This window comes from Pelmatolapia mariae, linkage group LG14 (genome assembly GCF_036321145.2).
Source record: "Pelmatolapia mariae isolate MD_Pm_ZW linkage group LG14, Pm_UMD_F_2, whole genome shotgun sequence".
In the NCBI taxonomy this organism is placed as follows: domain Eukaryota; kingdom Metazoa; phylum Chordata; class Actinopteri; order Cichliformes; family Cichlidae; genus Pelmatolapia; species Pelmatolapia mariae.
Window position 1 is genome coordinate 31,237,360 of NC_086239.1, and position 16,758 is coordinate 31,254,117.

Here is a 16,758-nt window from a genome sequence, read left to right on the forward strand (position 1 = left end):
TAATATTCATGAATTATAATAAGAATAGGGAATTAGGTGAGATTATTGAGATTAAAACCCACGGAGCCGTGAACTACAGCAGCTACACAACTGTCGACTCCAGTGGTGAATTGCCGCAGTGGGAGACGCTATGGAGGTATTAATTTGGTTTTGAATATCTGCCACATAAGGCTCACGTAGCAGCCCTTCCAGGAGCTTGTGAGTAATTAGTGCTAAAGTCAATAACCTAGACGTGCAGTGATGTTTGGCTGCTGTTTATTAGAGGAACTTTGGGAGAAAAGCTCAAAATACAAAGGGACATATAAAAGAATTGTAGTAGGAGAGCGAGCTAATAATAAAGATGAAAAGTCAGAGAGAAGACTAATTGCCCAAAGACAATAGGTAGTTCAGTGTGAATGAAAGAGTCTGTTCACCTTGGAAAGACTTGTTCTGTGTTTGTCAGATGTACAACATCAAAAAGAAAAAAAATGGCTAAGCTGTGATGTTTGTATTCGTCCAATCATGTTTGTATTCAGCACTGGTACGGTCCCACAAAAAGGTGAGATATGCCAAACTAATCCTGTTTATGCTTTGCTCTGAATGCCTCACAGCTCACTGGTAGGGCATGTAGACAACAAAAAGAATTGTGTCTTTAGAAAGGAGTGTGTCCACTGTGTCTTGGCTGCCTCAGCGGTATCCATGTGTGGGTCATATATTTCTCTAGCTCTGCATCCAGCCCTGCGTTGCAGAGGCCTGTATTCTCTTTATCTGCCTTGACAAAGAGGTCGGTTTGTCTTAGATGGTGGTGTGGTGGAGTGGGTCTTTGTAGATGGAAGACTAATATAGACCTGAGGACTGTGAAAGTGTATTGAGTAAGTGTCAGCAATGAAAAAGATGTTCATTCCAAGCAGGCTACGAGTGGAGAACTATTGTTGTATTGCAAGGTTGTTTGTGTGTGTACATAGTGTGGGCTGTATAGGGTCTGTTCTTATTGTTTACAAGTTGAATTTCCTCAGTGCTTCTGTAATATATCTTTTACCAGGAAGGCAGGAACATCAGAGTGGAGCGATATGCCATTGAGAGCGTTGTTAAAGCATAGTCTCGCTTTTCTGTTTGTTTAAATCCATTCACTATATAGCTTAACAAATAACTACAACTACTTTGCTCTTCTGATTCTTGAGGTATAATATCACAATTCTCTTATGAGTTATTTGTCAGTTACTTTTGCAAATTGCTTTCTGGCCGCACAGTGCAAGGTATTTAAAATAGCATGACCACAAACTTATTATGCAGTGCAAAGCCACCGTTTTCTTAATTTGTTTTTCTTTGTTTGGCGCCTTAAGGAGGAAACATACGAATGAACTTGAAAGGATGAAAAAATAAAGAAATCGGACTGCATAATTTGCTAGTTAAAAAGTTCTGCTTTTGTTGCTTTAGAAATATATTTTTTTCTGTTTGTGGCTAAGTACATTTGGGTTACCCTGTCAAGTTTGCCAGCTCATGATTTACTGTGTGAATATCTCTTTCTGCAGCTTTCGCACCAGCAAGGGCATCGGCTACTCTGCACATTTTGTTGGTAACTGCTTGATCATCACATCTCTCAAGTCCAAAGGAAAAGGGTTTCAGCATTGTGTGAAGTATGATTTTCAGCCCAGGAAGGTAAGAACAGTTTTAGTTTGTTCCTGCTCCAAAGGTTCTAGACCAGACTTGGCCAACTCCAGGCCTCGAGGGCCGGTGTCCAGGCCGGTGTCCTGCAGGTTTTAGATATTACCCTGGGTCAACACACCTGAATCAAATGATTAGTTTTTTACCAGTCCTCTGGAGAACTTCTAGACATGTTGAGGAGGTAATAGCCATTTAAATCAGCTGTGATTGATCAAGGACACATCTTAAACCTGCAGGACACCGGCCCTCGAGGCTTGGGTTTGGACACTGCTGTTCTAGACCATATATCATTATTTAGACTTCTTTCAGTTACATTATCTGTACCCATGGACTTCATATGTATTCCTAGTAAGGTCTGTGGTGATGAAAACATTTATATATTTCATGATGAAAACTGAAAAAATGTGTAGTAGCTTTAAAAATAAGTAAGTCTAACCCTAACAGTCCATACACATGATGTCTGTTGATGATATTCCTTGTTTTTAGTGTCTTTCCTCTTATAGATTTGATTATAGTGTAATGCAGTGTACTTGTATTTATATAGTACTTTTTGTGTCCTTCATTGTCATTCAAAGTCCGGCACTTTATTCTACACACTTCAAGCGCTTTATCCACCTCACATCTATGGCCAATTTAGAATCACCAATTAAGCTAACAAGCATGTCTTTGAACTGTGGGAGGAAACCAGTGTAGCTGTAGGAAACTTGTAGAGAACGGCCACAGCTGGGGTTCAAACCAGGAAGCTTCTTGCTGTGAGGTGACAGTGCTAACCACTGCACCAGCATGCCACCCTCTATCGATTCCCAGTTGATTTTCTGTGTGGCGGAAACAGTAGGTGCACAGAGCTTTTCTGCATCAATGCAGTCGTTTTATTATCTAAAAGTATAAAAAATAAAGGGCTGCACGTGGCTCAGGGGTGCAGAAACTCTTTCTTTTTGATATGATTGTTTTTCTGTGTACTGTCAGGAAAAAAAAACAAAAAACATGCCAGCGTGGACTAGGGGATTTAATAAGCTTGGCGGTAAAAAAGAAATTCTCTTGAACTGTTTCTTGATCCCAATTGCAATTCCCTGTTCCTTTTTCTTAAATTGACTTTGTTTTTTATCTCTACTGTTCTCCAATTGCTTCCTCAATTGTGCTTGTTGGCTTTGTCTCTATACTATATTAATGTCTTGAACTTATTGTTACGCCAAATCACTACACATAAGTCATGCTGCGTATGTTTCCATATAAACGTGAATGTGTTTAAAGCCCCCGAGCAGTCTTAACAAGTCTAATTGGATGTAAATGTAGATGAGAATATGAAACTTAATTTAGCATGAAGTGTCAGTGTAGCGTACCTATCCCTGCAGAGAATGAAAGCTGTCTCTAAGCATGTGTCAAACAATTAGAGGCTTCACATAACACCTGGGAACAACTATTCGTCTCATTCCAAGTGTCACACTGCAGGTATGGTTTTGTGGAATAACGTAGAAGACAACTTGTTGTAAATTGAGTTTTTAATTGATTTTGAGTTCAGACATCTGTGGATAAGTACAGGTAGCTTGCATTCTTCCCCGTAACCATGAGTCCTCTTTTAAGTGTCCCTACCTTTGTGTGAAGACAGCAGTAATTCTATTAGACTGCTCACATTGCCCTTCCTGGGTCAAACTAATAAAAAGTAGGCATAGTCACATACTGTAAGAGATGGACAATCTGTTTCCTGCTGCTGTGACTAATTGTCTCAGTCTTACCCTATGTTCATATTATGAGCAGCCTAAATGCTTTATAGTGGTATGCAGTTCTGCGTCGGGCGTCTTATTGGTTTTTTTTCCGCCTGTCCCGTTTGGTTCTTTTGCCATCAGAATTATTGTCTAAAGGCCAAGAAAGATGCCCAACGGATTTACTTTACCAAATGGACCATCCCGGCCTTGCCGTATTGGTCCATTTGATTGTATTCAAAAGGTTCCTTCATGTAATGATCTGTTAGAGGGTTAGGGATGGGTATCGTTTAGGTTTAATCCGATACCGGTGCCAAACTGGTACTTTTGAAACAGTGCCGGTGCTTAAACGGTGCTCGAACCGGTGCTCGAAGCAGTGCTTAAAGAATGGAGAACACAAACTTTGTCCAAAAACCTCTCATGTTTAGCTGTTTTCCACTTTTTCTTTGGTCATTTTAGCCTTTTTGGCCAGGGTGAAGGGAGTATCTGCCATCAAACAAGAAGACAGCCGCATGTAACTACGACGGTGTTTGCTAGTTCACCTTACATGCATTAATTTAATAACGTGGTTAGCCTACTCAACGTAAATTACACACGAACAACATTAAGCTACTCACACAGAGAAGAACGGCTGCTGCTGCCATCATCATCCGTCATCATTTCTGCTACACTGGCAGGGCTAGGGGCCAGGACTCTCCTCTTCGGGTTCTTGGGGGATGTTGCTAACTCCGGGTCGATAACAGGCACCACACCCGCAGTAGATGTGCTCGGTGCTCGGTCTTGCAGCAAGCTATCAAATACGGTGCATTTCTCGGCTTTTAAAAAAACGCATGCCAGGTGTTTCATCAGATTCGAGGTGTTACCTCCTTTGCACAGTATCAGCTTAAAGCACTTGTTGCAGGCTGCTGAGTTTGCATCTTTTGCTCTGAAGTACAGCCAGACTTTTGACCGTTTGGCCTTGGGCATTTTTAATCTGTAGCTCTGCTCTAAAAGAACGTACACCTGGGCCCGCCTACTATCCTTGGAAAGGTAAAATGATTGGCTAGAATCCAAAGTGTATGACATCTCAGGAAAAAAAAAAAGCACCGAAATGTGCGCTGCTTTTCAGTCTGGTTACTACCATTTATGTCAGATACCGGTACCCATCCCTATAGAGGAGCCATAGCCCCGTCCTCCAGGGCATGAAGCAGGTATGGAGGAGATCCAGGCTCCAGACATCCAGAGACCCTCAGAGCACAAGAGACCACGGAAGACCAACGGAGGGGCAACTGTGCCACTCTCCCGGAAAGAACTGAGGAGAGCCCCAGATGAGGGGTCACTCAGCAGCCGCGGGCGTCTTATTGTTATCGGCACAAGCAGCTTGACAGGGGGAGCAAGTCCAAGAGCAGTGCAGACACTAATTCAAAGCAGTTTTGCAGTATTTTTAATAAAAAGCAACATCGAATAAACATTTTTAAAAGCTCATAATTAAGAGGCCACATATATTGCCTGGCCTGCAGTGTCACTGTCTCTTTGCTACATGCCATGTTCCTACTCTCAAGTAAAGGCACAAAAAGTAAAAAGACCAAAAATATATATTTAAAAAGGTGGAAAAAATATATTTTTCTACTTGATGTCATTAAAGCCACATTGTTTTGCTTCTGCCTGGTGTGCCTTTGTCCCACTTTCCACATTTCCAACTGCTGGTTCCAATTCCTCCTACTATTGCTTACAGTTTCCTATTTCTTATTATATAACGTATATTTTATTTTAAGAATTTGGTGAGTGGTGATGAATGACAGAGAATTAATTTAGAAGAATTATGTTTTAGTTTTTTTTTAAGCAGATAAACAGTTGATATGGTCAAATATAAATACACTCACTGTTCACTTCTTTAGGTTCACCTTGCCTAGTACCTAATGCTAGCAGGGCTGGAACTACTTTTGCCTTCAGAACTGCATTAAGTCTTTGTGGCATCAATTCAACAAGGTGCTTGAATTATTCCCCCGTGAATCTGGTACACATTGATGTGATAGCTTCACACAGTTGCTGCAGAGTTGTTCATCCAGTTGTACATCCGCAATCTAGTGTTCAACCACATCCCAAAGGATTAAAATCTGATGGTTGTAGAGGTCATTTTTTTGTACAGTGAACTCACCATCATGTTCAAGACACCAGTTTTATATGGTTTGTGACACAGCATATAATCCTGCTGGATCAGAAGATGAGTATACTGTAGTCATAAAGAGATGGACATGGTCAGCAACAATAATCATGTATTGTGTAACATTAGTGAATGCTCAGTTGGTACTAAGGAACCCAAAGACTGGAAAGAAACTCCCAACCATTACCATCCTAGTAATGGTCGTGAAATCCCAGTATATCAGCAGACACCAGCAACCATGCCATGTTTAAAGTCACTTAAATTAACTTTTGTCTGCATTCCGATGCTTGGGTTGACCTTCAGGTGGTTGCTGCTATATGACTGGCTGATTTGTGTTGACAAGCAATTGATCAGCTTCACCTTGTGAAATGGGCGGTGAAATAATATAATAAATTAATGTTTACCTCTTGTAGCATATAGTTAATAAGAAACAACTTTCTCCCTCTTGCTCGTTTTTAAATTGTTTTTCTATTGTTGCACCCTCTCACCTCTTTGGCTGCAGTTCTCCAGTATTTACCTTCCTTTTGTGTGTGATTAAAATTAGCTGTCTTGCGTCCCTTTGGCCTGTCCTCTGATCTATTATTTACTCTCCTCCTTTGTAAATCTGAGAACATTGTGTAGCAAGCTTCATTTCCATTGTTCTTTTGAACTTTGTAGTTCATTTAAAAGTATTTGTGATGTTGTTTTATAAACTAAATGATATGTTTAGTTAAAACATTAATGACCTAAATACATAATGCTGTATTCTTTAAATCTCAATCTGATTCCTTTCTCACCTTTAGTGGTACATGATCAGTATAGTCCACATCTACAGCCGCTGGAGGAACAGTGAAATCAGATGCTATGTTAACGGACAACTCGTTTCTTATGGAGACATGGCATGGCACGTCAACACAAATGATGTAAGTCCTCCTTATTTGTTACTTTTTCTCACTGTTGCCATTTTGTCATGATTTTAATGCTTACTGGCACAAGGCTGACTAAGGCTGCCACATCAATGTTTTGCGTGGCTCGCGCTCTGTGGGAGTAAAAAATGTATACATCCTCAATAATTCTCATTGATGAAATGAGAAAATGAGTTTTAACTCACTGTTTTCCTCTGAAGTCTGTCTAGGGTTTCACTCTTTATTTGAACATCTGTTTGTCATGCGGTGGATATGAGAATACAATTTTGAGACCCAGTAGCTGTTTTATGTGTAAATAAATTGTAACTTCCATTAGACTGAGGATGTCTTATTTAAAATGTGTGATAACAAGGTGATTTACAGTCTAACAGAATATTTGCATGTTCAGATGATTTCACACAGTTATTTAGAAATGATTAGTGTTGCATTTCGACTTGCAGAGAGGAAACGCATTTAGAAAGGTGTGCTTTGAACCAAGTATAGTTCATGAAATATTCAACCACATTAAATGAAGATGCCTTAATTTGTGATTTTTGTGAAGAAATGTTGCAATACATGAAGAAAAACATGAACATTTGCAGTATTCCATAGGGATAAGCAGGTTTCTGGTAACATACAGTGGGCAACAAATTTATTAGACGACCTGCCAATGTGGTTTAAGCCAGAGCTGCCCTAAATGAACATTTTTGGTAATTTCCAAAATAATTGTTTATGTTTCTGTAATGGTTAATCCATCACTATGCATACGTTCTACACTAAAAATTATATTTTTATTATATTATAATTATTTTGCTTAATTAGGGCCCGAGCACTGAGAGTGCGAAGGCCCTATTGTATCTGCTCCGTTTCTTCTTCTTCTTCTTCTTCTTCTGGCAAATGAATCCGCCTTTTGAGGGCCTAAACATGCTCAAAAACTCATGAAATTTCGCACACGCGTCAGGTCTGGTGAAAATTTATGTATTTTAATGTCCTCAGAAATATCAAGGGAAAATTGGCTCAGTAGCGCCACCTAGAAAAATGAAAAACGCGAGCCCCCGGTGTGGGTATGACCTACATGTATGAAACTTGGAACACATATCTAACGTTAGGAGACGCACAAAAAAGTCTGTTATGGCCATGTCCTAAACCCAACAGGAAGTCCGCCATTTGGACGTGAATATGACATTTTGGCTCTAATTTTGCCATTTCCATGCCTCGAACTTTGTCGAACTCCTCCTTGGCATTTGGTCGTATAAGCTTCATCGTTGGTCAGTGTCAACTACACACCTGGGCCATGTTAAATTGCGGAGCGTTTGAGTTTTCACAATACGGTGAGGCCGTGGCGCCATGGCGAATTTCGATGACTCGCCATGAAAATACTATTGCCTCTCATTCTGTCATACATGGTCCGACCTGGACCAAAGAGCACACATACGATAAGGCTCCACCCCTGAACATATTTCAACTGCCATATTTGACACCAGGGACAGCGCCACCTAGTGGGAACAGGAAATGTCATGTTTTACACTTTAGTGTACAGTATTGTGATGGGTGACAGCTGCAGCCTGAAATTTCTCCAGGAAAGCCTTAAGCAGTTGGTCTTGGGTTACAGTGAAAACTCTGACTTTTCACGAAAGGGTGTGACCCCAGCAGCATGGCGAACATTGATGTCTCACCATGAAGAATCAAATTAGTATAACTCAGTGAAATCCAGTCTGATCAGTACCAGACTTTACAGGGATGATGTCAGACCCGCCCTGAACAGATTGATGTGCCCATTGTCAGGAATACGTAGAGCGCCACCTAGTGGCAACAGGAAATGTCATGTCTTACATTTTGTTGTACTGATTTTCACAGGTACGTCGTGGCCACCTCAAAAGCGGTGAATATCACGATCAGTCCCTCATGATGCTTCAGTGAGAAAATTGTGACTTTAAACTGAACGGCGCACCCTGGTGGCAACGCGGTTCACCATGAAAGATGAAGCGAATTTTGAGGGGCTTGGAAAGTTTAAGAAGTCTTGAAATTTGGCGCACACCTCCAATGTGATGAGCACTTTCTTGTTATGTGATCACTTTCCGTGAATAGCGCACAATGGCTCCATAGCGCCCCCCACAATATTTCAAAACAACAGCCCCTGCTCTGTGTTTTATGTATGAGTCTGAAACCTGGTAAGCTTATGGAAGATATCAAGATGTACAAAAAAGTCTCTTGGAGCAATATCCCAAATTCAACAGGAAGTCAGCCATATTGAAATTAATGTGTAATTTTGGCGACATTTTCCCCTCTTTTCAGGCACCGTTCTTTGACGAACTCCTCCAAGGGATTTCATCAGATTGACGTGATCTCCAGTGCGTGGAATCTAAAGACCTTTGTGATGTTAAATTGTGAAGCTTTTTACGTTCAGGGAAACGGGGTGGTCATGGCGGCACGTGGAGTTTCAATAACTCGCCAAAAAGCAGTAATCTGCTATGACTCAAAAACACAATGTCCAATCTCTCCCAAAGGTCGCAGGCGTGATGAGACTCGAGCTCGGAAATGTTTGTTATGCCATTTGTCGGTAATGGTTAGAGCGCCACCTAGTGGGACGACTATAATCATGATTGAATGAGATGAAATGTTAGCTGGTGGTTAAATGCATGAATTCCATCAATGTGACATCAGATCGGACGTGCTGGTTTTAGGTGTTGGGCGTGGCTCGACGCGATGGGGTGCGAGGGCCCTCATAACGCTGCTTGCAGCTTTAATTATAATTGTTGTTGTTGGCCATGAATTTTCAAATTTTCAAAATTGTTTTACAGAAAAGCAGATAAAATAATAAAACTTTTTAGAACTTTTTATTAAGACACTAAATTACAGTTGTTTTCTTGCATCCCGTCCTTTTACAGGATCACTGGAGCCTATCCCAGCTTCCATAGGTAGAAACCCGGGGTACACCCATTCACAGAAAAATTAGTTTTAGTGGTTGAATGTTGTGCTTGATTAATTTCTGAGAAGACCAGAAGGTATAAAAACATGAATTCACATGAACTGAAAATGTGACTTTTTTGTCTAAATAACAATATAGGTTTTAGCTATAAACAAGTTTTTGGCAGATTTTTAAAATATTTGGGTTTTCTTGTTATTTTGACAGGTGGTATAATAAATTTGTTAAGCACTGCATATTTGCTGAAAAGCACTGTTTTGTAGACTGAATTTTCTGTACTTAGTTGGAAGACATTTAACTTGCTTTATATGTATAATTTTGTTTTTTTCTTCTCTTTCTCTGCTATTGAGGCTACAATCTTAAAGGTTAAATGCTGTCATCTTTAGATATCCTTTTTAATTGCCTTATTCTGTTCTTAACTACAACTCAGATATAGATTATTGTATCTTTCTGTTCCTGCTAAGTAATACAGTGCACTAAAGCTGTATTTCTTAGTTAGCATAAATATATGTGGTAATGTTTTGGTTGACTGTTTGCTTTAAATCTTACACATGTTGAACTTAAAACGGCATTTTTTACAGGGTTAAATGGAACCAGATCTCTATCAACTAATCTGATGTTTTTATTCTTCCATTGAACCTCTTTTATAGATCTTCACTTGTTATGCAATTTGCTGCTGCCGTTGTAAATTGCCCTTCGATTTGGTGCTGGATGTAACTACAGCACATACATTTTTTCACTACCACAGAGATTATATATAGGTTTCATGTTTTTATAAATCAGGGCTGTTAGGAAATTCTTTCCATCAGGGAACTGTCAATGTAAACACTGAAACAACATGAATGTTATTTTGAAAAACTAAATTGAATTTCTAGGCCAGAATAGAAAAAAAACCACATTTGAAGGACCCATTTGAAAAATCAAATATTGTACATTTTACTTTTTGACCTCTGCATAATAGAGCTGTGTGATGTATTTTTTTCTTTTTCTTCTAGTCCCTGATGGTGTTGCCTCTTTTTCTATGTCCCTCTTGCAGAGTTATGATAAGTGCTTCCTTGGGTCCTCAGAGACAGCGGATGCTAACAGAGTGTTCTGCGGGCAGCTAGGAGCTGTCTTCGTGTTCAGCGAAGCTCTCAATCCCGCTCAGATATTTGCAATTCATCAGCTAGGACCAGGCTATAAGGTATGTGCTTGTGGGTGCCTAAATTAGATTACATGTAAGCAGTCTGCATTACCAATCCATCTGTGAAATCAATGAGCAGCTCTGTCCTGCTGTAGTTCCTTTGCCTTGTATCGCTGTCCTGCTTTTCCTCCCAGATAAACGGCTGCATAAATTACCTACTTCTGGGGAATAATGGCACAGTACACAGAGGAAAGCAGCAGGCCCTCTGAGGGGATAGAGACATGAGCCAGGTTATATCAGCTGCAGCAGGTGGTGCGTTCCTGAGCATCTTAACAAAAATCAGAACATGAATGTGAATATAAAAGGAAACTGACCTCCCAAAATAGGGATTACAGTGTGAATATTTATTATATGTTGACAAAACATCCCACTGATCTGCAAGAAAAAGGGGGTGCCTGTTTACTTTCAGATTCTTCTCCTTATTGTCTCACTTTTGTCCCAGATGCTCACAAAAGGCTGTTTCTGTTCTGTTTCTTCAGTGTTAAGCCCAACACCCTCTCACAAAAGTAGGAATGGCATTTCATGCTAAATAAACCCTGAACACAAGATGACTCATGCAGTTTGCACTCTCAGTGACCAATTTGTGCCACTAGTGTTTTGTCTCCAGCTGTTTTAAAGACAAACTTACTAAGTAAAAGCTACCCTGCTGAAGATGATTTAAGTCAAGTCTACTGATGCCCAGGAAATCCTCAGAGAAATCATTGTTTTCTCTTTTTGCTAATGACTGGTTACTTGTTGTTCCCCTCCTTAACTGCATTTCATGACCTTCTATTAAGACACAGCAAAGCAATCGTTCAGAATTCTTGAAATAATGAAGAATAAATGTCCCCAGGGGAGACAATTACCTGCAGTTCGTGAAGTTGTGAACAATGTTTTTAAGACCTAGACAGGTGAGTTGGGGAGAAAGGTCAGACAGTTGTCTACCCCACTGATTTATTGTTGTAGTGGGAGTGCTATACAAATGACGAGAGGTCTGTTTTAATTCAGAATTGCCTGGAGGAGTCTGAGTGCAGCCAATCTCAGCATACATCTGTTAGACTGTGTACTGTACACTCAACTTTATACTGTCTGAACTCAGCAGAGAAGGAGAAAAACCATCGCCTCTGATGTTTGATTTATTCTCTAATCCGTGGTCCTTTCCTCCATGTTTGATGTTCGACATGCTTTCACTTACTCCCACAGTGTATTCAGTGTAACCGTAACTGCACTTAGTTTAAATGCAGAGATTATTGTTGCCTAGGGTTACCATTTCTAGTGCATGTTATGATTTATGGCTGTAAATCTGACTGTGTTGTGTTAGCTAGATTTCTTCTTCAGGCTCTGAACTTGGATGTACTTCTGTTTATTTCATTTAAAGTACAAAACAAACAACTTTTTTCTTGTAAAGTTCAAACTTTATGATTGACTTGACATTCACAGACTTTGACAGATACAGTTTGGGGGTAGAGGTGCTTCTGGACACACTGTGCCTGACAGCAGCTGACATATTTTTTTTCTTTCCATTCATTACTCCAGTTTTAGCAGTTAGTTAATCTTCAAAAGTCAGGTAATGACTCACAAGGTCTGGAAGTTCATAAAACAGAAAGCCTAAAAAATCCCCTCTCTGCATACTTATTACTAATATTTTCTTCTGTCTTCTTTTTTCATTTTACTTTATTCTCTTGGAAATAATGTCATCTGTATTTGACAAGTTAAAACAATTATGCCATGATTAACAATTTTTCACATGATGCACTTTGTTTTTTCTTTGTCTTCTATTATCACTATCATATCTGTTCTACATAAGGCAGATTAGCCCATGAAATTTGTAACAACACTGCACTGCAGTATGAAACACAAGCTACAGGAGAAGATAGTGGGGCACAAATCTGGTCCACTGTTGCCCGAAGTATTTGACATCTAGCCATGCAGTATGCCTTTACAAACATTTGTGAAAGAATGGGTCATTCTTTCTCACTGGATTCATATGTGCCACAATTGCAACAAGTCAGTTTGCGGCCAACACTCTACTGATTTACTAACTGGAAACTTCCAAACCTCCTCTGGCACCAACATTAATATCAACATAAAAACTGTGAGCTTCATGCCCAAGCAGCTCCTGTACATGTAAAGTGAACATGGCCAAATACTTTTGACTATATAAGAAAACTGAATCACAAAAGCTTCAGATAATCCACAGAAATGTGTCAGGAGTGAACTTGCTTTACAAAATAATCCCAACAGTAATTTTTATAAATAACGTAATCAGCGAGGAGCCGATGGGAAACGGACCAAAGCCGGAAGTAAAACAAAACAATGACAAGCAAAGTCAGTAAAACAGAAAACTAACAGCCTACAAAACAGAAACCATGCAGATGATAGACATGTGACTTTTTTTTCCTAGCAAGTAAGAAACAATATACAGAAAGAAAAATGCAAACCCTTGACAGTTGTAATAAAACAGCAAAATGGGGCTTACAGCGCACACAGATATTTAATGGTACTTAATCTTCAAACATTGGTTTAATACTAAAAAACAATGTTTATTTGCAAATGAAAAATTGCATTTATTTTAATTTGTAGTTGGATAGTTAGTTCACTGTATTAAAGACACACAAGGGTCGATAGCAGAAGAAAATGAAAGTCATACTCGGGTATATTGTGTTATTTTCTACTTGTATCACAGGCAACAGGGAGTGTTGCAGTCCTCTAAGTGTCTTCCTGTGGTGTGCAGAGAGACTGGGTTGCCCCTGGTCAGTGGCAGCCTTTGGGACTAGTAGAAAAAAGGAGGAACTGCACTCTAATTCTTTTTTATGAGTGTCTGGCCTATGGAATGATGCTGTCACGCTACAGGGTTTGATAGCCCAAAACCCATGGGATCATTATTTTCACACTGCGGCAAGGATCGCACAAAAGTGCAAAGCAGTGGAGCTTGTTATTTCTTGCCACTTGGGTTCCATGAGTTGAAACTTTTGAAGGATGTTAGAGACTTCATGATGAGATGCATGATGTCCGCTGTGTGGACCTGATCATAGCAGATGAAGAGATTATCTCTTATGCTTTTTTATCATCGGACTATACGTAGATACGTCATTAAATTGGGCTCAACCCTCTCAGTTTCAGTGCTGTGAGGAAACTGATATAACGGTTCTATAAATCCAAGACATATTTACTAGCATCATGTTGAAAAAGGGTCATAGCACTTTAGGCAGAGACGAAACTGTAACATGTAACAAAACAGAATGAAAATGTAAAATACTATTATTAAATTTCAAAAGATGCAAGGTAGTGTTGTGCAATACTTGTACTTGTTGTTTAATAATAAAGATTATTAAAAACTTCAAAATGTAAGTTTCTACTAAAGGCTGCCACCCACTTACAACTCTGCACCTCAGAGGCAGTCAGAATAGAAACCAAACTCATTGTAGAATTTGACAGTCTGAGTCAGATCACATTTTTTTTTATCCATTTACTCCCTCACTGAGAAAAAGAATCCCAGATTTAGATGCCTTTTGGACAGGTGCGCAAACCCTGTTTGCCATGTTGCGTAACATACTGTATTTATCTACAGTCCCTCTAGGACCAGATGGTTGTTTCATCACTGTTGCTTCAGCTCTCTCTGTCTCTCTTTATCTCACCACCACAGTCTTGCTGCCCACAAGTCAGAGAGGGAAGGAAAAGCATTTCTTTGACCCATTAATAATTCAGCCCTCCTGATTAGAGAAATTGATTTCTGCGTTCACACTGCACTGACAGATTAATTCAGCTCATCTGTCAACAGCTAATTGATTGAGTAAATTGAGACTAGTCTGTCATCGATCAGCAGTTTGTTATGGTAGCCATATTGAATGTGTTACTAAACCACTGACTCATTTAACCTGTGCTTTATGAGACATGTTGGTAAAGGCATTGTGGTAAATATGATGCAGTCATTCTTACAAGACACACAGTCCCAGTAAAACATTGAATTATCATCATAATCATCAAGTCGCTGGTTTATTTCCCTCAGCTGGGCGTAAATTTATAATCCGTTTTCTTCCTCTTATTACTATAGATGTGAGGTGGCACAGCAATTTGAAGCTAAACTGCCAACCGCCAGCTTTAATTTGAATGTGTTTTCAGCTGTATTGGCAAAACTCGTCCCCAATTTGTCTCTGCTTCATGACTGTATTGGAAAACAAAATTACAATGTCAGTGCAAAACAAGCAAAAGCAACCCCCCCCCCCCCCCCCCCCCCCCACTAAAAAAAAACTGCGTACTTTATATCCAAAAAGACTGCTCTGACAGTGCCTTGTCTGCAGCCTTCTTTTAGTATGTTTTTGTGAGAGTTCAGCAGTAACTGTGCTCGGCTTGAATTTGCTCAAGAACAGAGTGGAGTAAATGACTTCTTGGTTAAATTAATGCAGGTACACAATCATCTCTGGTATCAAAGCAGCTTTGATCTTTATCATCAGACCCTAATCATTGTACTCTGCAGTCGAACTTGAAGATTGTCATCAGGCAATGTTACACTCAGAACAAAAGGCTTACGCGCACATTCAAAGTAAGACAAAATATGCAGCAAATATCTCCAAAGAGACATAACGATAAAAATCATTTATTTTACAAATATGAGTTTAAACATGAGTTTTACGTCTCATATTTTGAGAATGAATTTACAACCACTGGTTTTCTATTTTGAATACAGCTTTTCTTTTGACATGTAAACATAATACTTCTGTCACAGCTCACTTTATTCTCTTAGTTACTAAAAAGCTAATGGTTTTGCCTTTTGTTGTTGATTGCACCCATACAGAATGATAGAGATTAACAGGATGCTTTAATCAATGGAGAAAATTCATTTTGAAAATGGTGATATGCTGTAATGCACTCAGTGTCAGCCATTTTTCATTCTCAAATGAAGTTATAATTAAAAGATAACACCCAAGAGGCAATGATGGGGTGTATGTTCACTAAGAAAAATACATAGCCCATCACTCTCACTCTCCCAGTCTTTTTTATTTTTGTCATTCCTTTATTTGATTTCTCTCTCTCTCTGTTTTTTTTTTCTAACAGAGTACATTTAAGTTCAAGTCCGAGAGTGATATTCACTTAGCAGAGCATCACAAGCAGGTATTATATGACGGCAAATTAGCCAACTCCATCGCCTTCACCTATAATGCGAAGGCCACCGATGCCCAGCTTTGCCTGGAGTCTTCGCCTAGAGAAAACGCCTCCATCTTTGTGCACTCACCGCACGCCCTTATGCTTCAGGTCAGTTGCATTACTCTTAACTTTGTGCTCAATACTTTAGGTACTGATTCATTCATTTTTATTACGTTGGGTTTAAAATTCAGTCAGTACGAAGGTGTATTTATGGGTTTTGCCTTACCCTTCCAGGATGTGAAAGCCACAGTGACTCACTCCATCCATAGTGCCATACACTCTATTGGTGGGATCCAGGTTCTCTTTCCCCTCTTTGCCCAGCTGGACTTTCATCAGCTGAATGACAGCCAGGTGGAAACAACTGTCTGGTAAGAAGAAGCAATATTAAGACTGTACAACTTCTTTTAGAAATGAAAGTAGAAGTTATATACATGAAACTGTAGATGAGGGGGAAAAAGTCATTTGGAAGTTGTGAATTTAATTACTTTTTGATATTTTATATTGTGAACTCATTTATGGCTGTGTTTGTGACTGATGAAGGGTTGGCAACTAAAGTAATATTAATCACTTCTTAAAACGGCTTAAGGGTTGCTTTTTTCCCCCCATGAATACATCTTCATGTAAATTATCAAGTTCAGCTGCAACATTCCAGCATCTGACTTATCCTAATTGGGAAGTCACTGAGGTGTTCCAAATAATTATCACCCTTTTTTGTGGTGTTAAGCTTATTGGCAGTTAACCTCATAACTCACTGGGAGTAAAATCAACAGAAGCAATGGGCTATTTTGTTAAACTTGATGCTAAATATGGTTGAAAACTACGAATGCTGGTTTGCTCATGATTTTATAGTAAATGACAACTTGGTGATGGATTCAGTTCAGAAACACCCAGGGTCTGCAGCATGGATTTGTTGGATAAATAATGCAGTGATGAGATTTTCTGTATCATATAGCAGTCTTGGTCTGTAGTCCCCTTTCATTATTATCTCTGCTCACTGCTTCAGACTCCTCTCACCCCATCGTTCTGAGCTGGTCTGCCCAAAGCTTCCCAACTGTGCCCAGGATGGAGCCTGAGCTCTGCTCTAATCCTGTGTTAGTTCAATGACATGGATGGACGCAGGAGTGGCCGCATAGCAGCACAAATCCCTGATACCC

At 39.6% G+C, this 16,758-nt stretch overlaps 1 protein-coding gene across 1 annotated transcript in view; it reads left to right on the forward strand.

The window, feature by feature from the left end:
* Positions 1 to 16,758, forward strand: part of nbeab (neurobeachin b) — a 209,231-nt gene that overhangs the window by 50,444 nt on the left and 142,029 nt on the right. The window contains exons 6-10 of the mRNA XM_063492975.1: positions 1,512 to 1,638; positions 6,270 to 6,389; positions 10,334 to 10,480; positions 15,515 to 15,712; positions 15,839 to 15,972. Coding sequence (XP_063349045.1) covers positions 1,512 to 1,638; positions 6,270 to 6,389; positions 10,334 to 10,480; positions 15,515 to 15,712; positions 15,839 to 15,972 — 726 coding nt within the window. The remainder of the gene's footprint in view (positions 1 to 1,511; positions 1,639 to 6,269; positions 6,390 to 10,333; positions 10,481 to 15,514; positions 15,713 to 15,838; positions 15,973 to 16,758) is intronic.